Raw genomic sequence first — 16,254 nt, forward strand, 5'->3', positions numbered from 1 at the left:
ATAGTCATTACTCTTATTAAACCATCCATATACTTGCTATGCTTTCAGTATTCTTTCAAAAAAAAAAAAAAAACGCTTTCTTCACCTTGCTGTCAGTATTCAGCATATCAAAACCACCAACATAACTGCAATATTCAAACTATAAAAACATTAAAGACAGCTAATTTCTATCTACATGCACATATAATTCTTGTCCAGCATGTAAAGACTGGTTTAAGTTCACTTAAAATATCACATTTTCATAAAATGTGCTACATTTTCGGATTTCAAGGCTCACAGACTCAATAGAAATCAGTCTCAATGGAAACAGACTCTATAAACAACACTGACTTGTAACTTCGAACAATACTGACTTCATAACATATTTAGCTTCCACGATAACACTTCTATGACAGAGTCCCAGCACCTCGAGAGCCCGGCTCAGGGGCTTTTCCTTCAGTAAGGCACTTCCAGGAATAAACATTTCCAGGAATCACGACAGAAGCCTCAGGCCTTGCCTATCCGCTCAGAAACGGTTTTAATAGGAACTCCTTGCCGAACCACCTTGACATGGATGAAGAGGGTGGCAGGAGACAGATTGGAGCCGTCAGCTTTTAGCAGGTGAACATGACGATAACCTGGAGGACAACACAAACACTTGAATAAATACACGTGAACAATCTAGTTAAAACAAGTGTTGGAAGTTTCTGTCTCAGTGTTTTTCAATAAAACTTTATGAAAATCAGGATTAATTTAAATCATGTCCTTTAACTTCAGATACAGGCATTTGTTAACCATTATGTGCTCTGAACCACGGACCGAGAAGCAGATTTCCATCTCATTGATCTCTCAGAAAACTATTTTTCTTCAGAATGGTGCAAAATCCCACTGCACACAGTACTTGTACACAGTGTATAACTTGTACTTGTATAACAACATTCCAAAAAACTACTGGAGCTGTTTTGAAGGCAAAGGTTTATGTGACTCTTCATTATGTCTTTGATAAATAATTCTGTTACAGTAGATATTTCAAGCACGGTGTTCAAGCACTTTATGTAATAGTTTATTTAACATTGATTTATATTATTTATACTACCATTGAAAAGTTTGGGGTTGGTAAGTTTTTCTGAAATGTTTTTGAAAGAAGTCTCTTATGCTTATCAAGGCTGCATTTAAGTAATTGTGATATTCTGAAATACTCTCTAATATACCCTCTAATATATTTTAAAATGTAATTTATTCCTGTGATGGCACAGCTGACTTACTCCAATCTTCAGTGTCACGTGATCCTTCAGAAATTCTGATATGCTGCTCAAGAAACATTTCTTACTATTATAAATGCTGTAAACACTGTCATACACTTTTAACGATTCTTTAATGTATAGAAAGAGCAGCATTTATTTGAAATAGCAATCTTTTTTAACATTATAAATGCTTTCACTGTCACTTGATGTATTCATCAAAGATGCATCAAACATGCATACTGACCTCAAACTTTTTAATGCCAGTTACAGTTGTAAAATTTAAAATTCATACAGTACTTCCACCACAAATCATGTTTAATGTAGTATATGTTTTATAAAAACATCATAATGTGTGATCTGAACACACACACACACACACACACACACCTGTACGTAGGCTGGTGAATGGGAGAGTGAACTGGCCAATGAAATCATTTTTGGATTTGTAGTCGTGATCTTCCACCATAAAACGCACTAAGGCCAGTTCAGGCACCTGCATCTGAAAGCTCACAGTACAGTCCCAACGAGGGTTGAAACCTGCAGGGGGAGACAAACACACACACACACACACACACACTCACTCAATATTCTGTCCTGACAGGAACACCTCTCATTTTACTGCTAGAATATGTTTATCACACACAAAATAAATGCTCAAAACAACAAAATAAAAACAAATGAAACACTGCAATCAATATAATACCAACCAATAAAACATCACTAATGTTTCTATCACACACACACACACACAATTTTAATGGATTGATATTGATTAAACGATCATACAACATAACATAACTATGGATAACTGAATATCTCAGTGGCCTCACCATTGTTGTCAATGCGCTGGGTTTTTGCACGAGCCTTATCGATGGAAACTCCATGGATCTCCACCCAGACCTGTGGGTCCACAATGGAGTTGGGATTGTCTATGTTTATTTTAGGAAGTTGCTGGGCCGAAATCACCTGCGGGAGAAACAAAACAGCCCACAAGTACAGTAAAAGAGATTTATCACAATATTTACAGAGCACATGGGATCCTGAGCAATATTTCCTGTTAGTCCATCATGCCAAGCTAAAAGAGAAGAGAAGATGTTACTAACCCGTATGGTAAGCTGTGTGGGTATATGTCCTGGTCTTCCACCCGTGTTTTCAGGGTCAAAGTTGGACTTTGGGTGACACAGGAAGTCAGGTTTGAGCACATATCCGCAGCGGCCGTTGGGCAGAAAGCGGCCCTGGTTCAGGTCCATCTGCTCTCCCGGTGTCTGGAAGTTCAGAGCCACTGGAGAACAGAGAGAATGAAGTGTTTAAGCTTTGGCTGCTGTACTTGCAGACACACAGGAATGTCAGAGCGCTCAGTTGCTCACCCATCTGGCAGCCTCCGTTCCACATGTCCTGGGGGTCGTAGTTGGACGACTGTAACCTCTGGCCTGATGGGTAAACCCTGCTCAGCTGCCGACTGTTGTGTCGAACAAACAGCTTCCCTACAGGACAAAAATATGCACATAAAACAATTGAACAGATACTCACACAAGGAAAAACACATATTAATAAATATACATTAAAACTAAGTTTCAACAATATTTTTCAAAGTACATTAGTATATTAGTAGTTTTTTTTAACAAGCAGCAGATCAACATAACAAAATGCTACATTATTACTATTTATAAAAAAATTCTGAAGGACCATGTGACACTGTAATGATGCTGAAAAGTCAGCTTTGCATCTCAGGAATAAATTACATTTTAGAATAGATTAAAATAGCCAACAGTTCTTTTAAATTGTAATAATATTTCACAATAGTGCTGTTTTCACTGTACTTTTAATCCAAAAATCAGTAAATTCAGTCATTATAAGCATTGGAGACTTTTTTTCAAAAACGTTTTAAAAATCTTACCGACCCTGACCTTTAAAATATTGTTTTGATTTACTAAATACATTGTATAATCTGATAGTTTCCTCCTATAGTTTCAGTGTACCTAATGTACCTCAATGTACCCAAAGGACAGTGTGACTGATCTTTGACTTTTTTATTTTTTGTTTGTCACTGTTATTATAATTTGTGTGGTAAATGCTGAGCTCTAATTATGAAATGACGTGAGTTTGATGTAAATTTGTCATGCCGCTGCCTGTCAGTGTTGCTTTGGAAGTGATCTGATGATCAGCTTATTTATTATGAACCATCTGGCAGCGCCCCAAGCAGCAAGAGGTCTAGATAAGCAAACATTAAAACAATACAGTTCACAGTAATATGTGAAATATATTCCTAGAGTAGTGTATTGCTGGGAAGTCACGTGCCACATCTATCGTCACAGACATCATGGGAATAACATGAATGTGAAACAACTATCTATCTATCTATCTATCTATCTATCTATCTATCTATCTATCTATCTATCTATCTATCTATCTATCTATCTAGCACTTGTCACATTTGCAGTTGTTCTGTTGATTTGGTATATGTGAAATGAAGTGAAAATGTGGCACATGATTTGTCTGTTCATCTCACCTGAGTCTTTGATGAGTTTGAGCGCCTCATTCTCAGAGAAAGAGGACATCATGCTAGGAGGACTATGGCTGGCTGTCTCAAAACCACTGAAGGGCACACTCTGACAGTACACCACCAGATCTGACAGCTCTGGACTCAGTTTAGTGCTCACAGACTGGGGAGAGAATGTATTCGTGTCAAATTATGTGTTCACACACAAGCAGATTTTTTCAGTGAACATTAAGGCATCGCATGTATTATAAACACACACATACCATATAGAGTATATACTGTACTGTAGCTAATGCATTTACCTGAGCTATAATCATACTTATATGCAGACAATCTTCAAATAATTTACAAATCAATTCCTTGGCCCAAAAAGCAATTCATATCTGAACTCACCCTCACAGGATCCTTTTTAGATTCCTTTTTGTTCCCGCCCCCTCCAGCAGTAGACTCTTCATCTGAGCTATATGAGAAGCTAGTCCAGCTGTCAATCTTCCCCAGCAGACCACCTAACTTCTTCCCCTTCAGTAAGATCCGCCCCATCAACTCCTACAGTGAACCAGGAACATGTGAGTAATAGTTCACCAATACCAGGAACACGTTCTTCCGATTTGGAAAATGGTAGCTTTAAAACATCGTGACAGTAAACAATAATTTATTTCAGAGACTGGAACAGCCCTTCAATAAGATGGAAAAATTGTGGCATGACAGAAACTGCTGAGAGTGAAAGAGAGAAAGGATATTCGTCATAAATATGTATAGTAAATAGAGTCAAGTGTGCTTGAGGCAGTATAAAAGTGTACACTACAGTACATGAGTGCTGATTAAATTCATTCTTAGTACTACATGATTACACATTTCCTATTTATTTCAGACAGCAAGGGTCAGATGTTTTTACTGATAATCCTCAGAACATAAACAGGAAGTTTCCAGAAGCAAGAAAGGAAGGGTTAGTAACCAAGATCTTAGGTTTAATTTCCAGAGAATGTATGGAGGTAAGTTTGGAAAAAGTTGTAACGGCCAAAACTATGTATTTGCATGCATCACATTATTGTGCGGTGTGCCCTTTAAGAGACTGATCACTTCATTTATAACGTGCACTATATGGTGATGACGTAGAAGGACTACGTGACTGAAATGAGAACCACCACGGATGATAATTCCGCTCTACCGTCTTGTTATTATTTTGTCTTTACTTTTGTTTGTAACGCCAAGAAAGAGTTAATCTCTCATGTATGAGAGGAGAGCGTTTAAGAGTACCAACCATTAAAATGTGTGGGACACCAAGTTTCCGTTTTCCGTCTCTTTCATTTCATGGATTTTAAGAGTTATCCGGGTCAGAGCGTTACAAAGTGTCTGCCGAATTACACACATTACCATTCAAAAGTACGGGGTCAGTAATACTACTAAAATATTATTTTTATTCAGAAAATATGCGTTAAATGTATCAAAAGTGACAGTAAAGACTTTTACATTGTTGCAAAAAAAGGTATTTCAAATAAATGCTTTTCTTTTGAACTTGCTATTCATCGAAGAATCTTGGAAAAAAAATATCATGGTTACCACAAAATATTAAGCAACCCAACCGTTTTCAACATTCGGTTTTTATCTTAAGGACCAAATCAGCATAATAGAATGAATTATTAAAAATTCAGCGTTGCCACCACAGGAATAAATTACATTTGAATTTTTCACATTATTACTGTTTTTACTGTATTTTTCATCAAATAATTGCACCTAGTGAGCACAAGATAACGACCCCGATCTTGAACAGCAGTGTACATTTTGAGTGTAGTTACGTAAGTGTGAGTGACGGCACTCTATAGCTATCTAAAACGTGAAGTGAGAGTAATTATTGTATTATGTATTATCACTGTATTATGATTAACACTGAGAAATTCAGCATGCTCACTGGACAGTACAGTACATAATACATACCGCTTATATAAAAAAGTAGCATGTGAAAGTACACAAATGCTTGAACTACTAAATGCTTGAAACAGTAGTTTGCGCTGAGATCACATAACATGGAATGTTTAATTTAGCGTACTGAAAAATAAACTTTTTTTAAACCAGTTACGCCTAAAAATCTCTTAACATCTGGACATTTTATTAATCATCAAGTCAAGCAAGAGCAAAACGAAAAGGGGTGTGTGTGACCTCAGGTGAGGGTAGGTCTTTGAGGGGCAGGTCATTGAGCGGCTTTCTCAGGAGCTTCTTTCCCAGAATAGAGTGAAGGTGCTGCGCCATGACCGCCTGCTGCTCCACTGAGCAGTGATTCTCCAGGGACAAGATCAGAGGATACGGAGATGTCTACGGCGAGAGAGAGACATGGTTATTCAAGAGAATCAATTATTTAAGTGTCAACTATCAAACATGCAAACCCAAAGATTTTCATCATAGGCTGTTATGATTCATGTGTCTGCACCTTGAAGGCGTACTGAGCGATGGTCTCAATGACTTCTTTAAAGAGCACTTTGGAGGTGAGTGTGTGTCCGTGGAAGATCACAGGCTCTCCTTTATCACCATCCCAGCAGTCCAGTTCAACACAGCGACAGCCCTGATGCAGAGCTCTAAACACACACAAAACTCACAAGTTTAACCACAAACAAAGAGTATGAATACTAAATAACATCCAAGTATGTGAATTAGCGTTGTGTGTTGTATCTCATAACACAGTTGTTATGTTTTGTACAGCTGCCGATGGTGATCAAATAATTCATGAGATAAAGGCCTGGATGGAAAATGAGCCTTACAGATTTCCGCAGAACGGATAACCTGTCATACATAAACTTCTACATACTGTATTCCTAGTTCATTGTGTGTGCACTTAAACATATTACCGGCTCATAGCTCTATTGTACAAAATTTAATCCCATTCCACGGAATTCTACAGTTGATAAGGATGTTTTTTCTAATTAATCTAACCCTATAAATTACCTTAATTTTTGGTTTACAAGAAATATATAAAATATAATAAATACAAAATAAAATCGTTGGTTTATCCTAATGTAGACACATTTATTTAAGCAACAATTAAGCAATTCATATTTTCTACTTCAAGTTATTTTGAATGCTACCACACAAATATATTTTTAGGTTTCCTTGAAAATATTTTCTTTACCTTGCAAAATAATGATAGGCCATTCTTTTTCATAAGTCCTGAAAAAAGTGCTGCACTGTAGGATATCATTTAAATAGTTACATTACCATTCAGAGGTTTGGGAACACATTAAATAAAAAAAATGCAATGAAGAAATACAATAGACTTTCAAAGATATTCAAATAAATGATGTTCTTTTGAACCTTGAACTTTGAATTTCACAATATTACTGTTTTTACTCTGTGTTTGGTGAAATAACTACAGTCATACGGCCAGATTTACAAACAGCCAGCGCAAACTGTTTTTTGGTGTTAAAATAGTACTGTCAGGAATTACGAAAGACGCGCAGCAAAGAATTAGTGCTGAAAAGGCGTGGACAGTTATTTTTGCTCCTGACCTTATTGAATATGCATTTGTAGGAGTTTCCCTTTCAGACACAAAATTTATGGGAGGGGAGTATAAAAATGAATCATGCAACGTGGTTTGCACTAGTCAAATTACTTGTATTTGCGCCATTATTTAACGCCCAAAAATGCATGTTAAAGCAGGAGGCAATTTGCGCTGCTCTTGGTAGATTGCGCCTGGTCATGATGGAAATGAGATGTTGCGTCTGTGTTCTTTAATGTGTGCATTGTCAGTAAAACACACGCAGAATTTTCCCTTCCATTGGCGCTTTTATGGAATTGTGCTCTGAAACTAATTTACACTGTTTAGAAAACCTAGCCCATAACGAGCAAGAGAGACTTCTTTCAATAACATTTTAAAAACTTACCAAAGGTCAGTTTAAAAGTGTTTCCTTTTACTGTGACCTTAGGCATAATTCTTTCTCGCAGTGCAATAGTTACAGAACACAAATGGTTCCTAATTAAGCTAAGCTTAGTGAAGGCGCTAATGCAGACACAAGTAATAACTGGGATTTTACAGAGCAAAGTATAAGTGTGTTTTTTGGTCTACTAGCAGTACCTTTGTGGTGCTGAAGTCATATTATAAGGTGCAGTTGAGTGGGTGTTGTACCTGATATAGGGCTCGGTGCTGCTGGCGCTGGTCACCTGGTCTTTGGTGAGGTAGGTATTATGAGAAGATGAGATGTAGTAGTGTGCAAGCGGTAGCCTCATGTCCTGATACACGTGAGCATGATCCGGGTTAAACACATCATTCTCTTTCGATAGCATGTACATGGTGAAACCATTCTGGGTCATGAACAGATTCTTCCGGGCTGAGGGTCATAAAGAAAATATATTGGTTAAAAGTTAACATGATTAAACACAACCTTCAGTAGAGCTGGATAAGGAAATGCTTATAGTAATACAGACTTTTTATCCTATTTTTGAATCACTAATATATGTACTCTCAATTCTAGTAAGAGCTGAAAGGAATAACCAAGGTTTGTCAGTTATTTGACACAATAACCAGTGACACTCTACTGAGCTATGCACTCACACTAGTTTGTGGAAGTGGACGGGTGTGGTTTTTCAGTTTACTGTTGGACCTGCACTCCAGTTTTCAACAGATTGGATATTTTACATGATTAGATCACACAATGACAAACTAAAATCAGTTTTGAGTTGGTCTTTGTGCTATTTTTACTGACAGTATATAAACAGTAGAGTGCAGACAGGAAATGATGGGAGAACAACAAGGGAAATGTGAGCTTGATCTGAATTGACAGTGCCCGCATGAGCGCCATGGGTCGACTGCTAGACAGCAGCTCTGACAAATAGCTCCTTTTGCTGTGACTCTAAAAGTTGTTATTAGTTTCTCAAATTACAATACAGGGCTCAGATTTGTACTTGCACTGCCCCATAAAAATTTAAAGGCCAAAATTATTCTCAGTAGTGAAAATTTCGACTTTTATTTAGTTTTATTGTTTTTTTATATATTTTTTTAAAGAAATTAATAATTTTATTTAGCAAGGTTACATTAAAATATAAAAAGTGACAGTAAAGACAGGAAGCATCATGTAACACTGAAGACTGGAGTAACGGCTGCTGAAAATAACATTTTAAAATAGATTAAACAAGAAAACAGTTATTATATTGTAACAATATTCCTGTTTTACTGTATTTTGGATCAAATAAATGCAGCCTTGATGAGCATCGGTGTAGACTTCTATTAAAACATTAAAAAAATCTTACTGACCTCTGTGGAAGGATAATTTTTTATGTATATCATAATACATAAGTAAGTATACATAAGTATACTATATACATAAGATTACATTTCTGATTCAGCATGGCAAGAGAAGTAAAAATAATGTTTAAGAAGAAAAAGTGGAATGCAAGTAAGTTGCATTCTGGGAAGTCTTGTTAATGCAAGTAAGAATATAAATATTGTGCATACTGTTGTCTACTCTCCTGGATGTATACACTGAAGAACTAAAGTATGGAGTATAAAGTATATATGAAGTTACATATAAAGTTTTAAAGAGTTTTTTATACACCCCAAACTTTTAAAGAGTATATATATATATATATATATATATATATATATACGTGTGTGTGTGTGTGTGTGTGTGTGTATACAGTATCTCTATGTATGGTGCTGATGGCTGAATACCCCAGTCGTTGAGCTCATAGGTGTGGATGAGAGTCTTTGCATGGGCCAGTGATGCGTCTTCGCCCTGGTCCCCGAGAAAATCCCTCAGCTCCAAGGTGGTGAGCACACACCCGTTACCAGTATAATGCCTGAACACCGCGTCCAGCTCCGGCCTGCGCATCAGCTCACGACAGAACTCCTCTATCTCCACGTGATCCAGCCGGCCATCACACGAGCGATCACACTTCTACAGACAAGAGGAGGAATAAAAGAGAGAGAGATTGCTTGAGGCTTCATTTAAATTAAACTCTTTTAGTTTATATGACAGCTGTTGCCACTTGCACATTGATCTCTCACACGAACCTTAAAGAGTGTGCGTGCATACTGTTCGTTCAGGTCTATGTTGATCAGCTGTAGCAGATGTTTCACCTCGTCGTAGCTCATCTTCCCATCCTGGTTCTGATCCGCACGTCTCAGATAGCCTCGAATCCAAGTGTGCACAGTCAAGGAAAACGTCTTAGGTTACGTATGTAATTCCAGTTCCTCGAAGGAACGAGACGCTGTGTCAGGAGATGCTTTGGGGAACGCCTACAGCGTAACCGGCTCTGAATACCAATGAAATCTGTCCAACGGATGGGAGGGACATCACGGGCGAGGTGACGTTATGACCAGCTGGTATAAAAGCACGTGCGGTGCAACCGGCGTCAGCTTCTAGAATGAAGCAAGCGCTGGCAGGGATGCCGGAAGTGTGGCCTTGCAACGCAGCGTCTCGTTCCTTCGAGGAACTGGGGTTACATACGTAACCTAAAGCCAAGTTGACACTACAGGACTTTACACGTCGGCAGATCGTTGTGCCGTTCAGACTACATGACTTGATTGTCTGTCTTTTAGTCATTGTGGTGTTCACACTACGTGACTCTATGTAAATTATCCGCAACCAGGGGTTACACACTACACGAGCTGACAACAACTCTGTCACCTAACTACTCGATTCGGTCCCTAAACCACGTTTTGTCATGAAAACACGCGAGAATTGACCGTTCGCAAAGAGCTTGATTGAGAGGTGATCGGACCAATCAGAACATGCCTGACAGCTGGCCAGTCTTCACAGAAATACGTTAAAACGGGGTGAAAAAGATCAAATCAAATCAAATCAAATCACTTTTATTGTCACATCACCACAGCACGTGTGCCTTCGTGAGTGAAATTCTTGAGAGCGTGCTCCAGACACTGCAGAAACAATTTACATATAGACAATTTACATATAGACATTACCATACATACGTACAGACTTATACAGATGACAATGTGTAATATACACATACATATACTCAGTACACATAGTGTACTATTAGACAGACATACAGTTACCGATACACATTATACACAGTATGTAGTACACATTCTACGTTATATACACACAGTAATATGCGAAGATGCAGCAGATTATATATAACCGGATGTGCAAATGTCATGGATGTGCATTGGATGGTATCCAGTGCTGGCAAAAAGATTGTTGTATTTGTGCAGTAGTGTACTGGTAGTCCAGTTTGAACTGTATGGAATTAAAGTGCAGTGCGTGGTATATTGTAAAGTGGGAGTGTGCTGTAGGGTGTATTAGTTTTTACTGTTCATTAGCCTGATAGCCTGAGGAAAAAAGCTATCCCTCAGTCGGCTAGTGCGGGATCGGATGCTGCGGAGACGTCTTCCTGAGGGCAGCAGAGAGAGCAGTCTGTGGGACGGGTGGCTGGAGTCATTGATGATCCTCCGGGCTTTCTTTATACACCGCCTGGTGTAGATGTCCTGGAGGGAGGGAAGCTCACCTCCAACAATGTGACGGGCAGTTCGCACGACCCTTTGCAGAGCTTTGCGGTTGCCAGCAGTGCTGTTTCCAAACCAGGCGGTGATGCAGCCTGTCAGGATGCTCTCCACAGTGCAGGTGTAGAATGATCTGAGGATGCTGGGGCTCATTCCAAACTTCCTCAGCCGTCTCAGGAAGAAGAGGCGTTGGTGTGTCTTCTTCAGCACTGCATCTGTATGAGCGGACCATGTGAGATCCTCAGTGATGTGAACACCGAGGAATTTGAAGCTGTTTACTCGCTCCACAGGTGTCATGTCGATGGTGATGGGTGTGTGTTCTCTGCTCTGTCTCCTGAAATCCACCACCAGCTCCTTGGTCTTGTCGATGTTGAGTGAGAGGTGGTTCTCTTGACACCATTTAGTCAGGGTTCTCACCTCCTCTCTGTAGGCCGTCTCATCGTTGTCAGTGATCAGGCCTATCACCGTTGTGTCGTCAGCAAATTTGACGATGACGTTGGAGCTGTGTGTTGCTGTACAGTCGTGTGTGTACAGGGAGTACAGGAGTGGGCTGAGGACGCAGCCCTGAGGAGCACCAGTGTTGAGGGTCAGCGGGGATGAAGTGTTGTTGCCCATTCTGACCACCTGACATCTGCCTGTCGGGAAGTCCAGGATCCAGCTGCACAGAGATCCGTTTAGTCCCAGAGTCTGGAGCTTCTCAACCAGTGTGGCAGGCACTATGGTATTGAATGCTGAGCTGTAGTCCACAAACAGCATTCTCACATTGGTGTTCTTATTTTCCAGGTGGGAGAGAGCAGTGTGCAGGGTGAAGGCAATAGCGTCGTCTGTGGAACGGTTTCTGCGATATGCAAATTGTAGGGGATCCAGTGAGTCAGGCAGCACAGAGCAGATGTAGTCTCTGATGAGTTTCTCAAAGCATTTGCTGAAGATGGGTGTCAGAGCAATGGGCCTCCAGATCGACTGAATTGAAAGTTTTTCAATATAACTAAATATAAATATATGCGGAGGGTTAAGCTGTGCTGTTGTTGGCTGCCATGGTAACGGTAATAAACTGAGGTATTTAAAAGTGCTTGTTTTGCTTACCAGAAAATCTGCTCATGCACTGTATGCATAGCTTGCAGCGCTAAAGTTAAATGCTGAGTGTTAAATAATAAAATAATATGTTAAAAAGTGTGCTCTTATCATTCTGTGGACAAAATCCTGTGAACTGTATATGCACATGCACGCTCATCTGTTTACAATGCAGGTTAACCGCGAGCTCCATGTCATCTTCCACTCATTAAACTATGACAGGTCCTTTACTGCAAAAAGACGGTCACTGCGACACTGGCAAAGTGATGAAACTATGGCGCTATGTGCTTTTTAAAACCATTTTCATTGGTTTCACGTTATATTGTGGGCTCTGAAAATATGTAAATGCGCATGCCCAGTAGCTGCAGCTGTATCCCTTCTAACCTTAACCCCAAATCAGACAGGAGTAGATTAACTTCGGTGGATTTACAATGGTGTGTTCCGCGGTTGAAATTAAACACCTTCTGATGTTTATTCATGTTCATTTCGTGCATTAAGTAAATATGAAAAGATGATCGGTTCACGTGTATGAGGCAATACAGTGATCTGTCACGACACAAAAAGGTATTTATTGTTCGAATTTCTTTAAAAATGACTCCATTTAAAAGCCAGAGTCCTGAGCCCTTGTTTCATATCAGCAGTAACCTGCTCTGTCTTCTCTGTCGGTGTGTGGTCAGTTTCCTCTCTGCTCTGCGATGTGTTTTTCACTGCATGAAAACAGGAGTGTAGTGTGAGTGTTTGTCAGTCATGGCAACAGTGACTATTGGTGGTTAATAAAAAATATAGCAGCCAAAAGCCTGTGAAAGATGCGTATGTGCAAAAATATAAGCATTTTCTTTCAGCGAAGTTGCTGTTGTTTTTCTTCCGGTGACCTCAACCCATGTCTTGCTCTCTCATTGGCTGTAGCTCGTCACCACACCTGACACCACGTGATGTCGAGTCGGTCCAGATATTTGGCATGCTAGATATTTGTTTGGCGTCGGCGAGGCGTCAGCGAGTGTCTTTGATGCATCGTTGTGTAGTTCACACACAAAGATCGCGGAGCGCCGATCACCCGCAGATTTTCCCCCGATTATAGCCCGACCTGTCGGCGAGCTCGTTAACTTGCAAATCAGGCTTAAATCGGGCTTAAAATCCTGTAGTGTGAACTAGCCTTAAGACGTTCCTCTTCAGGAACTCAAGCTGCGTCAGGAGACGCTTTGGGGAACGAGATACCCACGGTACCAGACTTCCAAATCCCTGCCCTGTGTGTATCCATATGGAGCACAGCTAGGGGAAGATAACGGAAGAACCTGGAGTGGCTCGCATGTCCGGGCCATAAAATCTGACAAAGGTCAGAGGTGTGGACCAACCCGCAGCGTTGCAGATGTTTTGGATAGGTACACCAGCGAGAAAGGCCTTGGAGGCCGCCACACTCCTAGTGGAATGAGCCCTGACTCCCATGGGAGAGGGGAGATCAGAGGACTCATAGGCCAAATGAATGGCATCCACAATCCACCGACTGAGGGTCTGATTGGATGCAGGAAAACCTCTCTTAGGGGAACCAAAGCAAATAAGCAGATCCACAAGGAAATAAGCAGATCCACTTCCTCCACAAGGCAGCTCTGTGGACGTATGCGTCCAGTGCTCGCACTGGACACATACAATTTAGCCTCAGTTGTTCAGGCTCCCAAAAGGGAGGAGGACTAAAGGCCTGCAGCACGACAGGCTGTGGTGTGACAGAAGGAACCTTGGGGACATAGAATAGAAAGGCTAATAGAAGGGTATAGAAAGGCTTTGGCCATGCCAGGCGCAAAGTCCAAATGGGTAGGGGCCACAGAAAGGGCCCGCAAGTCCCCAACTCTCTTCAGAGAAGTGATCGCCAGAAGAAACACGGTCTTCAGGGTGAGATGGCGATCTGAGATCTCCTCAATAGGCTCGAAGGGAGGCCTACAGAGAGCGTTCAACACCACAGCCAAGTCCCGGGGGGGACGCGGGACCGTACCAGAGGCCTTAGCCTCAGTGCACCACGGAGGAAACGTGTAACTAGGGGTTGTCTGCCCACTGTCAGTCCACCAAGAGCAGTGTGGTAAGCAGAGATTGCCACCACATAGACCTTCAAGGTGGAGTAGGCTAACCCTGCGGAGAGTCGAGCCTGCAGGAACTCCAGCACTGTGCCAACTGGGCAGTTAACTGGGTCGAGCTGGCGATCTCCGCACCATGAAGTGAAGAGACTCCACTTCAGGGCGTACAGTTTCCTCATAGAGGGAGCTCTGGATTTGAGAATGGTCTCAACAACCTCGGTTGGGAGACCGGCAGCTATGAGCTCTACTCCCTCAGGGGCCACACCCACAGCTTCCACAACTCCGGGCGGGGGTGCACAATGGTGCCTCCTGCCTGTGAGAGGAAATCCCTCCTGACTGGAATCTCCCATGGAGAGCCGTCGAGGAGGGAAATCAGGTCCGAGAACCATACTCGGCCCGGCTAGAACGGGGCTACTAATAGCAGCCGAAGTCCGTCCCGGCGCACTCTCTCCAGAACTCCGGGGAGCAGAGCGATCGGGGGAAAGGCGTACAGACGAAGCCTCGGCCACATCTGTACCATGGCGTAGAGAGTACCAGAGGGGACATTGCACTGACTCTTGAGTGGCGAAGAGGTCCACCTGAGCCTGGCCAAACACTCCCCAGATCTGCTTCATCACCTCGGTGTGAAGCATCCATTCCCCGGATAACAGCCCCTGCCTCGACAGGGTGTCTGCTCCCATATTTAGATGCCCAGGGATGTAAACCGCTCTCAGTGAGAGGAGTTTGCTCTGGACCCACGCAAGGATCTGGTGTGCCAACCTGTACAGGCGGCGTGACCGCAGACCTCCTTGGTGGTTGATATAAGAGACCACCGATGTGTTGTCGGTGCGAACTAACACATGGTGACCTCTCAGGTCTGGGAGAAAGTGTTTCAGAGCCTGAAACACGGCCAGCATCTCGAGCCTGTTGATGTGCCAGGCGAGATGATGACCTCTCCACCGACCGTGGGCAGGGCGGCCACTCATGACCGCTCCCCAACTGGTGAGGGATGCGTCTGTCGCTAGCGTTACTTCCTCGGGGAGAACCCCTTGGTCTTGAGCCAACACTGTAGGGGTCTCATGTACAGCAGGCCAATAGGTAACATGTTGGACGCAGCCTCCATCAGACCCAGCAGTCTCTGAAACTGCTTGATAGTGAGTGACTGGCCTTCTCTCACTCTCCTGACTTCCGTGAGGATTGACTCGATCCGAGCAGGAGACATACGTGCCTGCATCGTGGTCGAATCCCACACTACACCAAGATAAGTGGTTCTCTGTACTTGAGAAAGAACACTCTTCTTGGCGTTTAGTCTTAACCCCAACACTTTCATGTGGGCGAGAACAACATCTCGATGTTGAGCCGCCCTCCGCTCTGAATGAGCGAGAATCAACCAATCGTCGATATAATTGAGTATGCGGACGCCCCGTAGCCGCAGCGGGGTTAACGCGGCGTCCACACACTTCGTGAAAGTGTGTGGTGAGAGTGCTAGGCCGAAGGGAAGTACCCGATATTGGTAAGCTTTGCCCCCGAAAGCAAACCTCAGGAACTTCCTGTGAGAGGGAAGGATGGAGACGTGGAAGTATGCGTCTTTTAGATTGATCGCGACAAACCAGTCCTCGGACCTGATTTGGGACGCGACCTGCCTGAGCGTGAGCATCTTGAACTTCAGTCAGTGGTTCAGACACCGCAAATCCAAAATGGGACACAACCCTCCATCCTTTTTTGGAACTATGAAGTACCGGCTGTAGAACCCGGACTCTCTCTCGTGAGGAAGAACCGCCTCGATGGCCTCCTTCCTTAAGAGAGTATGTACCTCCTGTTCCATTACCAGAGCCTGCTCGGGGCCCACAAATGTGGAAATCACCCCGTTGAACTGAGGCGGACGAGAACCGAACTGGATTCTGTAGCCTCTTTCTACAGTGCTCAGGACCCATCCAGACACACTTGGCAGTAGTTTCCACGCTG

At 42.2% G+C, this 16,254-nt stretch overlaps 1 protein-coding gene across 1 annotated transcript in view; it reads right to left on the reverse strand.

Annotated features, from left to right (window-relative positions):
• Positions 1 to 338: 338 nt before the first annotated feature.
• plcd3a (phospholipase C, delta 3a) overlaps positions 339 to 16,254 on the reverse strand; it is a 30,103-nt gene continuing 14,187 nt past the window's right edge. The window contains exons 4-15 of the mRNA XM_079391474.1: positions 9,722 to 9,851; positions 9,380 to 9,605; positions 7,838 to 8,039; positions 6,149 to 6,293; positions 5,881 to 6,033; positions 4,117 to 4,269; positions 3,733 to 3,886; positions 2,591 to 2,707; positions 2,327 to 2,505; positions 2,054 to 2,189; positions 1,611 to 1,760; positions 339 to 617 (exon numbers count right to left, since the gene is read on the reverse strand). Of these exons, the coding sequence (XP_079247600.1) occupies positions 487 to 617; positions 1,611 to 1,760; positions 2,054 to 2,189; positions 2,327 to 2,505; positions 2,591 to 2,707; positions 3,733 to 3,886; positions 4,117 to 4,269; positions 5,881 to 6,033; positions 6,149 to 6,293; positions 7,838 to 8,039; positions 9,380 to 9,605; positions 9,722 to 9,851 (1,876 nt within the window). The 3' untranslated portion in view covers positions 339 to 486. The remainder of the gene's footprint in view (positions 618 to 1,610; positions 1,761 to 2,053; positions 2,190 to 2,326; positions 2,506 to 2,590; positions 2,708 to 3,732; positions 3,887 to 4,116; positions 4,270 to 5,880; positions 6,034 to 6,148; positions 6,294 to 7,837; positions 8,040 to 9,379; positions 9,606 to 9,721; positions 9,852 to 16,254) is intronic.

This window comes from Barbus barbus (genome assembly GCF_936440315.1).
Source record: "Barbus barbus genome assembly, chromosome: 3".
Taxonomy (NCBI): Eukaryota; Metazoa; Chordata; class Actinopteri; order Cypriniformes; family Cyprinidae; genus Barbus; species Barbus barbus.